Here is an 18,854-nt window from a genome sequence, read left to right on the forward strand (position 1 = left end):
GATTCACATGCGCCCACCCGCCTCCCCGGGAGCCTGTAGCCGTTTGGAAGTAATCTTCAACATTTGTAAATATATTACTTTAACCTTCATTTTGTACATACTTATTCATTCCATTGCATGGGCACTATTACTAACATACACAACTCCTACCTCACCCTCTGCGGGGAAAACAATCTAACATGGAGTCGACGCCCATGCGCAATGGAACCAAAGTAGGAGGAGTCCCTCGGTCTCGTGACTCGAAAAGACTTCTTCGAAGAAAAACAACTTGTAACACTCCGACCCAACACCAGACGGCGGACTATGCACAGCATGTGAATCTGCAGCGACTAATGCCACGAACAGATGTACACTGGGTAAGTGACATTTTCCTTTTCTGATTCAAGTCTGCCTGTTCCTGAAAGCTGGGAAGTTAGTGATTTTAGTACTGCACACCCTCTGTTGATGCCATTTTCAGGGGGGAAAAAACAAGCCTTCTTCTGCAGCCCTTTTTCCCCATTTTTTTTTTAAAAATACATTTTTGCTGTATTTTGGCTAATTTCTTGGTCTCCTTCAGGGGAACCCAGAAACTCTGGGTACATCTAGAATCCCTAGGATGTTAGGAAAAAAAGGACGCAAATTTGGCATGGTTGTTTATGTGGACAAGTTATGAGGGCCAAAGCACGAACTACCCCAAATAGCCAAAAAAAAGACCTGGCACCTGAGGGGAAAAGGCCTGGCAGCGAAGGGGTTAAATATGTCTTCTGTTTCCAAGCACTGTTCATAACAAATGTCGCTATCACTCAGTTTATGGTAGTAAACTTACATACCTTAGAAGCATTGAATTTCAAAGGTACTTTGCCGGGATTCAAACTCTTTACCTTATGATTTTTGGAGCTTTTACTAAGATTCTGTTTTTAGGTTTTACCTATATCTTGCTGTAAGTGTATGTTGTGGAAACATCTGTTGTGGACTATACCAATACATGTAGTATGAATTGGGCCAGTTCACACTTACTATTTATTGGTTGTCTTTTTTTTCAATCTAATTTGCTTGTTTCTTATTCAGTGAATTTCCTTGTTGTGTTTGCCCCACCCCTGGAGCATAGCTGCTTCACAGTTTTACTATAGAATTTCTGTTGATCCCTCGCCACCTCTTGTCGTCTGCATTTACTTGCTTCTCTGCCTCCACTCTTCCATTGCTTCCCCCATCCCCGTCCATCCAGTTTATTTAGTTTTTTTAAAAACCTTTCTAAGTGTCTGGCAGCTGCATTTTGCTAACGGGCCACTCCTTTTTTTAGGTCTAGCACACAAGCGCCTTGACCTGTTGTTAGAATTGTGGGATTTTAACCACGACTACCTCACATTCATCACTTGCACTCGTTTGTGGGCTTGCCTTTCTAAAAACCTTTGTCATCATTGGTAAATGCTTTACGTTTGTCCCTCTTTGGGGATGTTTTGTTACCGCCTCGCAGACTTACCCTGTTACATGGGTAATTGCATGATTGCACTATGTTTGACTGAGAGCAAACTTCTTTTTCCTTTTGTGTCTCTCCTTTCCACTCATGGCGGCCATGGCACTTTGAATTGGCTAGTTTTTGCCAACTAATGTTTTACTTTTCATTTTAAATTTATGTGGCAAGAAAAGTTCAGTTAGGAATTTACAGCACCAATAGCTCTAACTGGAGCAGATGCGAGACTGATTGCATTGCAAATGCTTGTTCAAACTTGCTTTCACGCACCTTTTTATTTTATATTTGTAATTTGATTTGATTTAACACTCCAAGCCTGTCCACAGTCTTGAAACAGTAAATTAAAAAAAAAAAAAAAAAAAAAAAGGGCAGGCAAAGCTAAAAGGGCGAGACCAATTGTTCTGCGAACGTTTAAGTTTTTCATCTACTTGAGCTGTGTAATAAGTGCTCCTCAAGCCTTATGTATGCTGACTCTTCACTTTTATGTAGGACTGTGAACACTGCTATATGATGGCTTGTGCTGATAGTATTTCCAGTTCTGCTACTGACGATGACCCACAATGTAGCAAATTCTAGTTTTCAATAAATTGAAAAAATCCACACATTGCTTAACCCGCTTTCCTAACCCACAATACTGACTCCAAATGTACTATTTTTCGTCTGCCACATGGCAAAGACAAACCCCCTTTTAGAAATGTATTTATATAGGAGAACAAACATAGCTACAAAGGAACGGAGTGCAATACAAGGGTAAAGAAGACTAGGCAAAGCAATTAAAGGGACGGTGGGATTATTAACGCACCATCTGGTATGATTGTACTTGCTGTTTGTGGAAGAGGTGTACCTGAAGAGCTGCCTTCTCTATATTTCGAGCTGGATGGTTGAGGCTTGCCTTTACCATGTTAGCATGCAAGGAGGCATGGCATCTCATCTTTTCTTGCGTTTTCTTGTCTCCGGGCTAGAGAAAATGCTACTGTGTTTTAAGCTTCACCGATTGCAGCACCTACAATAACGTTGTTAATGTGATCGCTAACCACACTTCACTGAAAGGTGATTAACAGGACTAAAATATTTGTTAAATTTAAATATGTTCTTAGAAATGTCAATTGGCGGCTGCGTGTCAAGCAACACCTCTATAGATAAACTCTGTGCATGTGGTTCTTTTACTGTCTGCTGGGTTAGGTTGGTAATCTGTATTGTACTCCGGTTTGAGAATACATTGCTAAATTTGCATGTTGAGTCCGGGTATAAACCATGGGTAAAACTGTCTCTTTACCCTATGATGGGCGATTAGTAGAGTGGAAGAGAACTTTTCAAGGATAGAGGTGCAGACGCATCTACTGAGTGAAGCTGTGAGAAAACTGGGTTAGATTCATTGAACAGCCTCGTTCTCACCCCCACTGCAATGCTGTAGCCCCCCCGCGCAGAGATGACCAGCCTGAACTACTTGTATATAATGGCACATTTACATTGTGGTTTAAAAATATAAAGGAATGGAAGTTGAAGTACTTTATACAAGCTTTGTTCATATGCCATTTTCATTACACACTGTCATCAAGCAGCGACTTGTAATTGTTCGAGCTGCCACTTGGCAACCTTTCTATATATTACACTTTGGTTGACCGTTTTAGAGGAATGTTAAATTGGACATACAGTCTTGTTGGAAATAAAAATTCTCAAATGTGACGTGAACCCTTGCCTCCGAATACATTTTCATTCATTTTCAAATTGAAATTTTGAGCAAGAAGTTTTTGCTCAACCAGAACTTAATTTGAATTCTAGTAATGCCGTTACGTAAAATGTTAGTTACGTTCCTTTGCTACATCTGGTGCACACATTAGAATTCGTGTAAATAATTACATATAGAACTGATCAGGAGGCATTTTGGTTTTATCTACTTTAATCTGCTATACTTGTAAAATAAAATAACGTTTGAACTATGTCTGTTGGAGAGTTCACGGTGAGAAAGAGTTAACACGCTTCAGCTCTAGTGTGCAGCGTGTGTAGTTGTTGCATTTAAAATGAGATTATATGCAAAATAATTCATCTTGTCTCAGTGCTCTGACATGGAGCGTTTCCTTTGCAAGGCAGTTTTTGGTGGTCATGCTATCCCTTTCGCTGTCGCTCCATCTCAGAACTGCAACGAGGCAGGGCATCATGGACAGTTATTTTAGGGATTGCTTTAGCAGCTGATACAGTCAGTGTGGATTGGACGTCGCTGTAAAGTGGAGTTAAAGATCTCCTGTTGAGGTGCGATTTTCAGGCAAAATCGTAGTGTATACATTTTGAAATTGAATCCGATCTCATTTGCCATGCATGTGAACCCTGGTGGTAGTTCTCTGCTTTACCTAGAATTTCTTTGAAATCCACACAATTGCTCTTAATTATCAAATTAATTTCACTGTGACTGTTTTTTTTTTTTTTTAATCTCGGAGAGAACTGACCGTAGAAAGTTAGCATCCACCACAATCCACACACCACTTGCATGCAAGCAATTTATGGAAGCGAATGAAGCTTTAATTCTGCCAAGTTAGTAATTTTTTGTTTTTTCCCCCCCCCATAATTGTTCAGGCTTTAGAAAAACATCCGAACTCGCCTATGACTGCAAAGCAGATATTGGCGGTCATACAGAAAGAAGGGCTAAAAGAAACAAGGTCAGTACTTAACATATTACTTCACTTATTGCGTGGTAAATGTCCAGTTCACTCACCATGCCGAAAGTAATAGTTAAAATGCGTGAATCCTCTTGCAGCACTTTGGTTCAACACTTTTTTAAAAACTTGAATGTAAAAATATACAAACGAAATACTTTTGTTTTGTGCCAGCGTTGTTACAGAAAAATGATCTTAAGGGCTACCCTTAGCAAAAATATTTGGAAGGGATTACATTTAGATTTCAGAGTATTGGAACTGTGGAAAATATGAAATGTAATGTATTTTGTTATGACCAAAATGTCATCTGTAATAAACCATCTGTTGTAAATAGGATTTCTTGCTAAACAGTATTGCAGTGGCCTTCAATGTATTCCAACCTACGTAGGTATTTACTTTTATCAGAACCATTATCTAGTCCCACTTTCAGCTGCTGGATCCCACATCTAGAGAGAAGGGCTTAGTAGTGGGCTTAGAAGAGCTGGTTGACCGCTCTGCTGGACCCTTTTCTTGCTTGTTGGGTATATTGCTGCAACTACATATGCAAAGCTGTCCTTCATTCAACGATTTTCCAATCAAAGATGCATTTTCTGATAATAAAAAAATGTTTTGCACGAAGACCCAGTTCTGTGATCTTCCTATTAGGAAGTGTTGGTCAAGTCTTTTTGAGGTTGATTATACCTCAGCTAAATCCTATGATATGGCTTCATCACGTTTGACCACACAGCGGGATATATTTTTCTTATTATCCTTTTCTTTGTAGGCATGGCAAAGAGAAAATGAATCCCTTGAACGTCATTTGGGACAATTTGTGCTGCACATAAGGTTCAATATGCCATTAACGCCCTTACAATACCTGTTTTACCTCTTTTGATTTGCAAAAAGCATTGTTAAGACTTTTGCTTATAGGCCACTAGCCGCCTTGCACCCTGTAAAAAGCCTGTGTTCTCAGGATAGCGAAAAATGAGCCTGAGGATGCTACATTGTGTGACCTGTGCATTGCACACCCTTAACCTTTATGTTGCACTCCCTCCCTTAATGCCTTTGTACTCTTGGTGATGCTCAGTAGTGCTCAACACCTTTTGACGTACACTTTGCCCTCCCTTGCCAGACCCATTGCATCCCTAAATTAATCTCTGCATGCACTCCCTCCACGATGCTTGGAACACACTCCTATAAAAGTGCATTTAATTTGCACAGGGGAAACATGTGTACTGGGATAGTTGCCTGAAGAAAAAAGTTATCTGGGGACTGCACCAGGTGTCGTGGGAGAGATTAAAGGTATGCAAGGATTCAAGGCGTGAGAATTTATAAGTAACTTACCCAGCTACTCTGCTGCTTCCTCAGAGTGCCTGAGGGAATCTGAAGGTTACATGCGGTTTGATCATCTGTACCCATCCATCTGCACGCAGAACTAATCTTGGAAACACTGGAAATATGGGTGAACATTCTGGATCTCCTGACTGCTCCCCGAGGCTGAAACTGCAGGATTTTCAGTTCCTCCAATGCCTAAAAAATATAGAGAGCCATGACTTTAGGGTTGCAGTTATTATCGAGCCCTGTATTAAAAGAAAGTACAGGTTCCTTCATGATTGAGATTTCCTCGTTTTTTCGGTCTGTCATCCAAACCCTTTCATTAGTTAGAGAGAGAATTACAAGAAAATCCCCACAAGTCTAATTAAAAATAGACTCTGCGACGGCCCACACGTTTCGGCTCTCATTACAGATCTTCTTATCTGTATGCCCTCTCAGTGACTGTTTGTATTGAGAGCTAGGTTCCTGTACCTCACTCCCCCCCTGTGTATGCTACACCGTGGTTTGTTAATGTCCTGCTAAGCACAGCCACTCATTCGCAACAAAGTGATGGGAGGACTGCTTGAATTAATCTCAGCCTGTGGCTCGGGGCAGCATTTCAGTCCAAGTTTTTCACCTACGATACAATTCTAGTCCGAGATCAGTCATATGCAAATCAGCTTGACCTTCCTCCTATAGGAGACGTTTGGCCCAAACTGCCAAGTCCAGTCCCCCCCCCGTTTTAGATTTCTTAGACTTAATTAATGAGGTATAGTTGAGTTCTGTGGCACAATGAGCACAGGACTCATGTCTGTGCAAGGACCATTTCACGGACTAGTTTGGTCAAGAGCTCAGTGGTTCCACCCTATTTCTTCGATTTTAAAAAGGATGGAAGCCATCTCTTACATAAGGACATTTAACCTTTTATTTGAGCATTCCAACTCTTAAACTAACTTCAAATCTTTTCTGAGATGCTAATATTTTATGACTTAGGAAATTAATCTTTTGATCTTGGGGAAGTACTAGAGCTGTTCTGTACCTTTTTAATCACAGAAATTAGTTTTGAGGTCAATGCAGAACCAGGACATGGACATATTAAAGATTTTCTCTTGCCTGTGGCTATGATAAAAGCTGTCTCTTACCAGAATTTTCCTAGCCTTTCAAAGTGCCTTCCCATTCCAAATGAAAGTAAATAATTTATTCTGTATAGTATGCAAGCATATCATTGGGTATTAAGTGAGCTACATAATGTAATCTGGGTAAAAAAAAACATTTTAATGCACAAAATCCTACCAAACCATATAATAGCCAACTTCCCCACCTGTATAGGTCTTTAAAGGAGGGTGTTGAATAAAGGGTTTATATTTGATATGTATGGGTCTTCTCTATAAATTGTGATATTAATCCTCAATAAACTATGGATTCGGATGCCTTTACTTCATTGTTTTGACAATCTCTCTGGGCAAAGGTTTCTTGGCATTGGTACCAGCTGAACACCCATCTTCAGTAATACAGGGAGTGCAGAATTATTAGGCAAGTTGTATTTTTGAGGATTAATTTTATTATTGAACAACAACCATGTTCTCAATGAACCCAAAAAACTCATTAATATCAAAGCTGAATATTTTTGGAAGTAGTTTTTAGTTTGTTTTTAGTTTTAGCTATGTTAGGGGGATATCTGTGTGTGCAGGTGACTATTACTGTGCATAATTATTAGGCAACTTAACAAAAAAAAATATATACCCATTTCAATTATTTATTATTACCAGTGAAACCAATATAACATCTCAACATTCACAAATATACATTTCTGACATTCAAAAACAAAACAAAAACAAATCAGTGACCAATATAGCCACCTTTCTTTGCAAGGACACTCAAAAGCCTGCCATCCATGGATTCTGTCAGTGTTTTGATCTGTTCACCATCAACATTGCGTGCAGCAGCAACCACAGCCTCCCAGACACTGTTCAGAGAGGTGTACTGTTTTCCCTCCTTGTAAATCTCACATTTGATGATGGACCACAGGTTCTCAATGGGGTTCAGATCAGGTGAACAAGGAGGCCATGTCATTAGATTTCCTTCTTTTATACCCTTTCTTGCCAGCCACGCTGTGGAGTACTTGGACGCGTGTGATGGAGCATTGTCCTGCATGAAAATCATGTTTTTCTTGAAGGATGCAGACTTCTTCCTGTACCACTGCTTGAAGAAGGTGTCTTCCAGGAACTGGCAGTAGGACTGGGAGTTGAGCTTGACTCCATCCTCAGCCCGAAAAGGCCCCACAAGCTCATCTTTGATGATACCAGCCCAAACCAGCACTCCACCTCCACCTTGCTGGCGTCTGAGTCGGACTGGAGCTCTCTGCCCTTTACAAATCCAGCCACGGGCCCATCCATCTGGCCCATCAAGACTCACTCTCATTTCATCAGTCCATAAAACCTTAGAAAAATCAGTCTTGAGATATTTCTTGGCCCAGTCTTGACGTTTCAGCTTGTGTCTTGTTCAGTGGTGGTCGTCTTTCAGCCTTTCTTACCTTGGCCATGTCTCTGAGTATTGCACACCTTGTGCTTTTGGGCACTCCAGTGATGTTGCAGCTCTGAAATATGGCCAAACTGGTGGCAAGTGGCATCGTGGCAGCTGCACGCTTGACTTTTCTCAGTTCATGGGCAGTTATTTTGCGCCTTGGTTTTTCCACACGCTTCTTGCGACCCTGTTGACTATTTTGAATGAAACGCTTGATTGTTCGATGATCACGCTTCAGAAGCTTTGCAATTTTAAGAGTGCTGCATCCCTCTGCAAGATATCTCACTATTTTTGACTTTTCTGAGCCTGTCAAGTCCTTCTTTTGACCCATTTTGCCAAAGGAAAGGAAGTTGCCTAATAATTATGCACACCTGATATAGGGTGTTGATGTCATTAGACCACACCCCTTCTCATTACAGAGATGCACATCACCTAATATGCTTAATTGGTAGTAGGCTTTCGAGCCTATACAGCTTGGAGTAAGACAACATGCATAAAGAGGATGATGTGGTCAAAATACTCATTTGCCTAATAATTCTGCACTCCCTGTAAACGACTGGAAGGGTACCATTAAACCTTTGTAATGGGCATTTCAGTGTGTGGTAACAGGTGTTGCTGTATCTGTAATATTCTTTGGTCCGTTTCATCTAGAAACAATGTTTTAATCTGCAAATTATATAGCAGAAGATGGATTATGTGGCAAATACAATACGGGAAGTCCTTATGTATGCACGCTGCAGCAGCAGAAACTCATATTTCCAGTGGCTCTGAATATAGGCCTGTTCAGTTTTCTTTTTTGACTCTTCAAAAAGTGGAGAAATTGTAATTCACCAAATTAATTATTGCCTCTCAGAAGCATTATGTGCAGTACATTACATTGTCCATATTAAAGAACCAAGTCTTGTAGACATCCAAGAAAAGGACTTGGAAGCAAGCCCCTCCTCGCTGGTAGGGTACAGATAGTCTGCTTCCCCATCCTACTGAGAGTTCTTTAGGTGTACTTTAAGGCTCCAAGACAGCACTGCTTCTCTTCAACATATACCACGGCCTGCAACATGAGTTAATCATATATTTCAATCTTGCTTGGACAAATAATGCTATTGACACCTAAGTCGGCACCCTCTTCTGGTGGAGTCCCTAGACTTCATCGAAGAATGCCCTGCTTTCTGTAATTGTAGAGGTTATTGCCTCGATACAGAACCCGCCTCATCAACAGACCACAAAAGTAAATCAGTGTATGAGCAAACCAGAATACCATGTGTTCTTAATCAAAGGTTTGTTCTTACTTTAGTATTGTGATCCCATGGCAAGTTTAGGTTCGGTTTCATCAAGGACAAGTTACCTGCCAACGTGACAAGCACTATGATCCAGATCTCCAGCCATTCAGTACAGCATTTGGACCCTCCTAAACACAGTCCAAAATCAGCAGTCCACCCCACAGTTGATTCTACTTCTGTCCCTAAATGGGGCAGGGGTGAAAATGATGTCTTGCCAAACTGAATGGATGCAAGCACTCTACTGTACTACACAAGTCAGTCACTCACATATTGCAGGGTGCATGATAGATGGAAGCGGGGTGCTGACCAGATAAAGGCTAGTTTGTTTGACAGCTCAAGGTATTCGCATACACTGCACTCTCCCTAAAAGAGGAAGGCACGCTCCTGGTGTAGTCCCATGCAGTTTGCATATGGATAAGAGAGTGATATCTATTATTGACTTAAATTGAGCTGGCTGAAGCAGCTTGAATTAAATGAACATATGCTCTTTGTTGCCCATGCTGTCTACAGACCAGAAATCTAGAATGTAGGGGGTCTTTCCAAACTTTTGATTAAAGTTCATGCTTTTTAGTGACATCTGCTCAAGCACTCGAAAGTGATTTTTACGAGTATGCAGTAAAAAGCCTGCACCAGAACTGTAGCATACTACATTGCTTATGTGTGAGAAGGCAGAGAAGTCTTACATATGTGGGTGATATTCATGATGGAGAACATTGTTGTTGGCAAGACTGTAGCACACATAACTAATTCACTTTATTCCATTGTATTAAAATCTATGACGCAATGTCTCCAATGCTGAGATCCATGGAGCACTGCATTCCCATAGCCATTGTTTAAATTATTATGCAAATACGTTGAGGTTTGACAAAAATGTGCATTTTTGAAATATGAACAAAGCAATTTGCACGGATGTCGGGTCATCCATTTCTTAGTGTTTTAAAAAGATAAACGTTTCTTTATGAATGATTTCTACATCCATATCCTACAAATTTGATTTAAGAAGGAGACAGGCAAACTGCAGTTCTTTCAAGGTTAAAGACTCTGACTTTGTGATTCCTGAGTTTTTGGCAATTTGTATAACTGCTGGCAATTTGTATGCTCGTTCAACCCTGGTCACATTTATTACTTTTCAAGTGAAGACAATTTCCCAATGGGGAAGTAGTCATAAAATTGCGATTGCTGAAGAATAAGGCCTTTGCAGATATGCATTTTGTCTCTGCCGTGACGCACGGGTGACACAACCTCATTGTGTCCTGTTGCTGTTTGAGCTCCTTAAGAAATATTCCTAATGCTAGTATTCAGCTGTATCTTGATGCTTTGCCAAACTGAGATTATTGGAGTAGGTCAATTAGAAGCATGGTTAATGTCCCTTAAAATGGTGGACTCTTTACATGTAAAAAAAAAAAAAACAACAAGAGAGTGAAGCCTTTGTTTCGAACTATGATTAGAATTAACATCCTAAATTCTGATTTCAGTTTGATGACTGGGGAAAAATCATGTCAGATGCTTCTGTTGTCTTAAAAAACTAATATTGTCTTATTGCATTGATGCCCAAAGCTATTCACACTTTGCTTCATGTTGTGAAGCTCCTTCTCTAGCTTCACACAGTCTTAGTGCTGATTCCACCAGGATCTTTTCAAATTTCTAGTTCTGATCTCCAGTCCGTTGAGGAGAAGGTTTGTTATAGGTGATGCTTGATTTAACAGATAAATCTAAATGAAGTCCTACATTTTTACCAAGTAGGTCTTCCTCTTCAATTCTGAAAGAAGCTGAAGACCTGGCCTTTCAGTTAGTCTTCTTGCAGGACCATCGAAACTGCCTATACTCGAGCCAAGCCTCACCACATATCTACACTCCCCCACTCAGAGCCTGGATACCCTTACAGGTGACAAGCAGCGCTCTACAAATCCACCTTACATTACATTACATCTTTATTGATTTTCTTACAACATATATAATTTATATTTCTGAGACCTAATTTTAATTCACAGTGATCCCAATGTACTAGTGTGCCTCACTGTACATTTCAGCATTCCATGCACCCATATACCCAAGGATTACTTTATATCCTGAGTTTTAACTAAAAGAAATACAACATGAGCTTTAGTATTAACATGTTGCAACCACAGTTAGCAACAAATGAGTGCTGCAGTCGCTTTATGCCCTGTGTCCAGAACACAGAAATAAAGAATTGAAGCACGCAAGGAATGTGTGAGCATTCACTTCTTTAAGGGGTCGCCTTATCATTCACCTCTAATGTGAGTGCTGTTCAGCCTCACAGAGTTGGATATCCGATTTAGCTTCCAGCTTTTCTAGAAAGGTGTCCCACCATGTGTAGTCGAACCCCGAGCAGCCCATCACCTGGGGATTAGAGAGGGCATCCACTTCGGCCTATGCCTAGCTCCACAGATCCCTCAGCCAATGTTTGACTAGCTGTGCAGAGGTAGCCTTCCATGGCATTGCAATACATTTTTAATTGCCACAAGGGCCAGGTCCATGAATTTACATTCTCGAATTTACATCATCATCCTCGACTAGCAACTATCCATAAATCAACAAGTAAACTCAGCTGCCTCCTCCCGCTCTGCATCCTCCCTATGCTCTGATGAATCTTCAAATGGATCCCTACAGACACCAGAAAGACAGTCACACATGCCCTGATCATCAGCCGCATCAACTATGGCAACACTCTCTACGCCGGCGTGTTCTCCCAGCTACTTAAGGGTCCAGAACACTGCAGCAAGACTCATCCCCAACCTCCCTAAGCGCTCAGGCATTACCCACACCTCAGGAACCTCCACTGGCCAGAAGAGATGCCAATTCAAAATCCTCACACTTTCATACAAAGCTCTCCACAACCTAGAATCATCCTACGTCAACCACCTACAGAGCTTCTACGTCCCAGCAAGACAACTATGCTACGCCACGCTAAATCTCGCACACATACACCCTACATCCATCTCAGCGGAGGCCGCTACTTCTCCTACACAGCAACCAAGTCCTGGAACAGCCTGCACCTGCACCTCCAAACATCTCCCTCCCTGGCAGACTTCAGAAGGAGACTCAAGACGTGGATTTCGACTGACACTGCACCCTCCATGCCCAGATAACCTTATGGGTGATAGTGCTGAGCTTTAGAAATGCTATGATTGATTGATTGATATGGTGCGAATAACCCCAGGACACTTAAAAGTACCTGGTCAAACTGCATGCCAGAAACAGGATAGGGAGTCTGAATGCCTTATAATACAGTGACTCCATTGTTGAATAGTGTCTGAAAATTCTTGTGGATGCCCTAATCTGACCAAACCTTTCCCACTGCTCTTGCCTACGCTTCCTCCATTTAGTTAAGCTCAACCCTTTCTCCGTGCAGCAGTCTGTGGAAAGGAAGGATGCTGAGTTGGTTTGTGCATGGATTCATTGTCAAAAGAAACTAGAGATGATTGACCATTTCCGACACTGTACTCATTTGCAGTATCCCGTATGACACTCCCAGAGCCATTGCCAGGACTGCTGGATCTGACTGGAGCATCTGTTTCTATGACAAAGCTGATGATGTACAGATGTACAGTACCAAGATGAAGTCTTGGAAGCCGAACCCTAAGCAGACTTGCAGGACATTGATGCGAATTCACTGGAGGAGGATGTCAACTTGTACTTTTCGAAGCCCTTGCATTTGGATGACATCTCAAAGCATAACACGGTGGTAAAGAGTGCAGTGAACACCTACATGGTCAAGCTGGATGGGGAGCAAGGGGAACCATGTTTTCTATTGGAAACTCTGCTAACTTCTCCATGAAGGAACCAGTTTCTTCGATGCTGCCCAGTGTTCTGGACAAAAAAAGGGAGGCCGCAGCTTGCAAGAGCCAACTCCCCACCATCAATAGGTCCGCCACCTGACTTAAAGAGCAAATGGGTAAAATGGTGGGCAGGAAGAAAGAACGATCAGTCGTGGTCCAGTGGAGAAAAGCAAATTCCAGTGTCCTTCTTAACAGGTATTCCCACCAAGAATGGCAGGGAATGGAGAGTCTTCGCCCAGCACCTTCCCTAGCCGTACTAGAAAAAAGCATGAAGACCCTAATTCCGTAGGGCAAGCCCATAAATAACACCTGTCTAAAGTCAGCCCGAGCTGCTGCAGACACCACAAGCAGGCAGCTGTGCACAGGAGACATGCTCAGGAGGCACACGTGGCTGAGGGTGTCTGTATTTAGCACGAAGTACAAGTAACAGTTGTCACTATTCTTTTCACATGGGCATTACTATTTGGGACAGTAGTTGATGACTCCTTCCATAGTCACAGAAGAACAGTAGCACCATGTTGATCTGCTCATGCCACCAAGTGACATCGTGTCACACCACCCCTACCAGTAGGAAGGTAAAGTCAGAGGATTCCCCAAGGAATGGGAAGACATCACTCTGACAAGTGGATACTCAACCTCATCGTGCATGGATATTGCAAAGGACTCCTAAAAAATACATCCAACGTACAACCATGGGCGAGGCATCAAAACTGCTAGGCTATCCTGCACCCAAAGAAGGAAGTGGCAGACCTTCTGAAAAAGGAGGAGAGAGAACTAGTACCACAGTCAGAAAGGGGGCAAAAGGTCTACTCCCTGTGCTTCCTATTACCTAAGGCTGACTTGTCACCATCCCGGACCCAAAGGCTCTTGAATAGGTAAAACAAAAAACACACAAAATTTCCAAGTGACAAAGCTTCAGGATGTCGTACTACTTCTCAGCAATAGATCTGAAGAATGCATACCTACACCCACCAATGAGCAGCAGACTCCTAGTTTCTGTTATTCGTAGTAGACAAGATACACTACCAATATGCTGTGCTGCCATTTGGGATAACGTCAGCACCACAAGTATTTTCAAAATGCCTGGCTATGGTCACAGAACACCTTTGAAGAAAGGGGATCCGTGTCTACCCCTATTTTGACAACTTGCTCATAAAAGCAAGGCTATACCTCCACTGCAAGGTAATCACCAACACAGTTATACAAATACTAGAGAAACTCTGATTCTGTGTCACTCTAGAATATTAATCCATACATCTACTTCTGATAGTTCACCACTATCAGAAGAGGTTAGCTCTGACAGTAAGGCTGGTGGAGAAAATAATAGGAATGATGGCACTATGTATCCCACTGATACTGAACTTCAAACTCCACTTGAAGACTGATCCAAGAGTGGCTACAAACATATTATTCATAGGCGACCACGACTTTTTAAGATCTTGTGGTTGTAACAGAAAAGAACACAAAGAAATACAATGATGGAACAGCAAGAACATCACAATATGCAACTCTTCACATACACTTTCCACTAATTCCTTTAATTCCATTGGTAATAGGTTCAAGCAAGCAAACATGACCCTCACAGTGGTAAAACACATCTAGTGTATCCTCAGGGAAATGAGGTCCGTGGAATATTGTAATTCAAGAACAAAGGCTCTCACTGAGTGAACTCTGTGGCATGCTTCATCATCGGGCATCTCCTCGTTGGGCTGGCACTGCAGTGCCCAGTGGGTCCCTCAAGGGGACTCTTTACTGTAGTTCTTTTGAATGGTTTGCCGTTACAAGACTGTGATAAAGGTGTAAGAATGGTGTACACTGGAGTGAAAGTGGGTGTAATATTCTAATTAACTAAGGGCAATGCTCACCTTCTTAGCCAATGTGTCTGTCGGCGACAATTCAGCAACGTGGTTCGCCATGCACACCTTCATAAAACATTACTGTGTGGACATCTAAGCAAAACAGGTAGCTCAGGTGGGACAGAAAGTACATAAACACTTGTTTGCAACCACAACCATGTTCTTTACCCATCCTCCCACAGGACAAGGGAACACGTACATTGTCAGAGCACAGTATGAGAATCTGAAAGATTCATGCTGTGAAACAAAATGATTACTTACCTGTAGGACGAATTTAGTAGTTTGAAGACTATCTGGATTCACATGTGACCTCCCCAACTCTGCCAATAAACGAGTGAGGATGTTTGCAGTTGGGAGGTCAGGACAGTTTATAACAATGCAAAGGATGTTATACATGCAAAGACCCCAGAGAAAAGAATCTAAAGATGGTGAGGACGTAAGGGAGCTTTCTGGACATATGTCTAACTTCATAAGAGGAGGGACAGACCATCAAATGGTCAACAGCTTCGCCCACTGAAAAAAACAGAATAGAGACAATTCTAGACCCAACCACAAAATGGCAGAATAATGCACAGCATGTGAATCCAGAAAGTCTTCAAGCTGACAAACTACTCCTAGAAGTAACCTTTTAGATTCCTGTATCAGGAGAAGAGTGATTAAGGTATTCTGTTTTATTGTGCGTTTTACCTGTAAAACCAGTTTTGCCTCGTTCCGCTTCAAAGCTTTGAAACATTTGAGTACTTATACAATCTGTACCTAGCATTTTCAATGAAAACTCTTGATCAGCGGTTATAAAACTCAATTGTAATGTGTGACCATGACAGGGAATGTTAGTTTTATATTGACTGTGAAATTGAAAAAGGGAAAAAAAAAATGTTTTTTTTTGTTGATGATTTTAAGTTTTTATCAAAAAAGTAATACTAACATCTTTTTTTATCTTTTTTCATGCTGTAATTCTCAACATCTCATTCGGATTTTCTCGCAATATAGAAAGTAAGCATATTTTTATCTGTTTATCAAATACATTTCTTTTATATATCGCTAATTTTTCTGACTTAAATGTTTTGATTGTTCATGTTAAGTGTAAGAAGTATCTATCTTTCTGTTTGCTTGCTATGCCTATGCAGAGAAACGAGACACGTGATGATTTAAGCATTTAACCCTCAACACCCACAGGTAAACTGGAAGCATTCTTGTTAGGTGTGGCATTAGACCTTTTAATTTTACTAAAATGTAAATACTTGAAGGAGCTTTCAGCCAGCCCTCTTCGTCTGTTAGTCTGTTACTATGTCATTCCGATGTTTATTCTGCACACTAAAAAATAGATCATGAAATAGTGATCCAGCCCACTTAAGCCATTGGCTAACTTCATATTTAGTGTCATCATTCTTCTCTTTTACAAGGAGCACATCCATGCACAAACTACTTCCCTTTCTTGACATTAATAAGGGCTTGGCAGCATCCCAAACAATGAAGTTTTGCAAAAACCATGACAAACCCAAGCAAGCATTGACAAAGTCAAAGGGCTGATGGCCAGCACCAGACCTACTGACTATCCAATGCTTGTTTTGTTAAGTAAATACATGAATAGTCAACTGTACACTCTGGGCTTTAAAAACTAAATTCACTGAGTCACTGAGAAACTGACAGACACCTCAGGTAACATTTCTGTGTGTGTATTTACATCTTAAGAGGCCAGTAGGATTCAAAAAGTGCAAACACTGCACAGAGCAGAGGGTTTACAGCCATGACATTTTACAATCTCACAAGTGCTAAATTGTACCAATTTGGAACACGATGCACCAGGGGTCATGCTACAGTGGAAAAGTGCTTGAAAAAACACTGAAAAAGTAATAAACGTTGCATAGGAAAAATAAACAAAAACTAATAACAGTGTAATGATTGAAGAAGCTTGAAATTATAACAGAACTGCAACTTAATGTTTCTATAGAGTGATTAATGTAAATATTTCTGAATGGCAAAATGTACAAAATATCACTATATGATGATGTGAAATATGTCAGATGAAGTATGCCGACCTTTATCAGCTTTACTTATTTCAGCCATTTTGTTTCATTGTGGGTGTGCGGGCTTGCATTTAATGTAATAAACTAGAACATAAAGGGCATATTCTGCTGTGAATTAAGTCAAGTGTGTGATTGCTCCATCATTGCATTGCACTCAGATAATGACATTTTTAGCACAGCTCTTGATTAATCCTGCAGTCATCAACTCCCTGCTTGACTGTAAGGTCAGGCTTACAGACATAACCGTTGCCTGTTTTCTATACCTTATCTTTTCTGAACAGCAAGAACAAATGGTAAAGGCACACCCCACCTCATGCAGTTGACTTCACTCACGAAGCAAATCACAGCAACTGATCATTGAAATAGCAGGATCACTAAATGGTCACAATTATGTCCCCTATGGCAAATAAATGATTACCTACCCTCCTGAAAAGGTAGTTCTGTCTTCTTACCTTGAGACTTTGAGGGCAATAGTAACTACTGAGCGGGAGAAACACTTTTTATGTATTATTTCATTGGGTATATTGGTGAACTGCAGACCTAGCTACAGAAGGCCACAGTTTGCTGTATGTTTAACAGTTTACATAGCCTACATGTGAGGATAGAGTGAAATGCTGATTCGTTACACTGCACACTCAAGATAGGTGCAGAGAATGAAGTTTTAAACGCTGGGAGAATGTACAATTTTGAGACCAGAATCACTGAAAAATCATTCTTGGGGATAGAAAAATAACTTGAGAGGCTTAGGTCCTATGTGGAACAACTCAAGTTTCAACAACCATGCTAGTTTGAGAGTAGAGTGTCTGCCTACCACAAAACATTTGAATGTCTTTGAAGCCGCATTAAAAAAAATCTCTTTTTTTAATTGATGCGTTTCACAGGATGTAAACCTAAAAATATGCAAGATAAGTGGTGCCTTTGCATTGAGGAGCCAGGACCATACCTTGACACTAAGGGATGTAGTTGGTTTCCTGTAGATTTGCTGCCATGTATGGCCAATTCTGTGGAATTATCATCTATAAAGTGATCACAAACTGGGGAAAACAAAAGGCCACTTTATTGAAAACAGTGAAGAATATAATGATCTGAAGGAATTCAAGTGATTGTAAGACTAACGAGCATTTTCAATGTAAAGGGTCTCGCATTTGCCCGAGTTAGAGCTATAAGCGTAGTAAAGAAAAAAAACGCAGCGCGATCGCACTATGTAAAATGCAGCGCGATCACGCTGCATGGAAAATAAACAGATAAAGTTGTCTGGACCCCAGGCTGAAAAAATCGAGCCTCGTATGTTTTTAGTAGTTTACCGGTGCTGTGTAGGTGGGCTAAACACCGGAAAAGGCATGAGGTATGCATGCCTTTCACAAATGAAAGCAAGCGGATTTTAAAAAGCAAGCCCATGAATGAATGTAAGTGACTGATGTGACATGGGCATGGTTTGAACCCCAAAGAGCGATTACAGAATGAACGGAGCGCTTTGCACTCGCCCGTAAAAAGGACTATCTACTGAAAGTACAATGCCTGGTGTTTCTTGCTGTCATTATGGTGGGCAAGCCTGCATGTTCTGCCACAGGTAGTGAGTAGTATCTTATGAAATGAAAGCAGAGAGGGGAGGTGTGTGGAGGGCCCTTGGAAATGAAAGCATAGGTTGGGTTGCCTTGTAAGTGGTCTTGTAAACGTTGTTAGATAAGGTGATGGAATTAGTGTTTTCATGATTACTGTACGAGTCATAGCGTTAGTCTTCTCAGCACTGTGAAGGTCGTATATGAGCTATGCAGGGTTGAGTTTGGTTGCAGAGATGGTGCCTTGAATTAATAGATAAGTGTAAAAGAATATTGCAGTCTTAATGGCACAGGTGAAATCAACCATGCTAACATTTAAGATGACTTCATATGGCTTAGCCAGAGTAGGTAGCAGTCTTAAACAAAACTTATGAAGTGGCTATGATCACGAAATGTTGTGCTTTATGCATAAAATAAA

At 41.0% G+C, this 18,854-nt stretch overlaps 1 protein-coding gene across 1 annotated transcript in view; it reads left to right on the plus strand.

Moving 5' to 3' along the window:
* The window catches only part of ASXL3 (ASXL transcriptional regulator 3), a 285,614-nt gene that overhangs the window by 58,164 nt on the left and 208,596 nt on the right, over window positions 1–18,854 (plus strand). The window contains exon 2 of the mRNA XM_069220097.1: window positions 4,022–4,104. Within this exon, the coding sequence (XP_069076198.1) occupies window positions 4,022–4,104 (83 nt within the window). The remainder of the gene's footprint in view (window positions 1–4,021; window positions 4,105–18,854) is intronic.

Source organism: Pleurodeles waltl, chromosome 2_2 (genome assembly GCF_031143425.1).
Source record: "Pleurodeles waltl isolate 20211129_DDA chromosome 2_2, aPleWal1.hap1.20221129, whole genome shotgun sequence".
Taxonomy (NCBI): Eukaryota; Metazoa; Chordata; class Amphibia; order Caudata; family Salamandridae; genus Pleurodeles; species Pleurodeles waltl.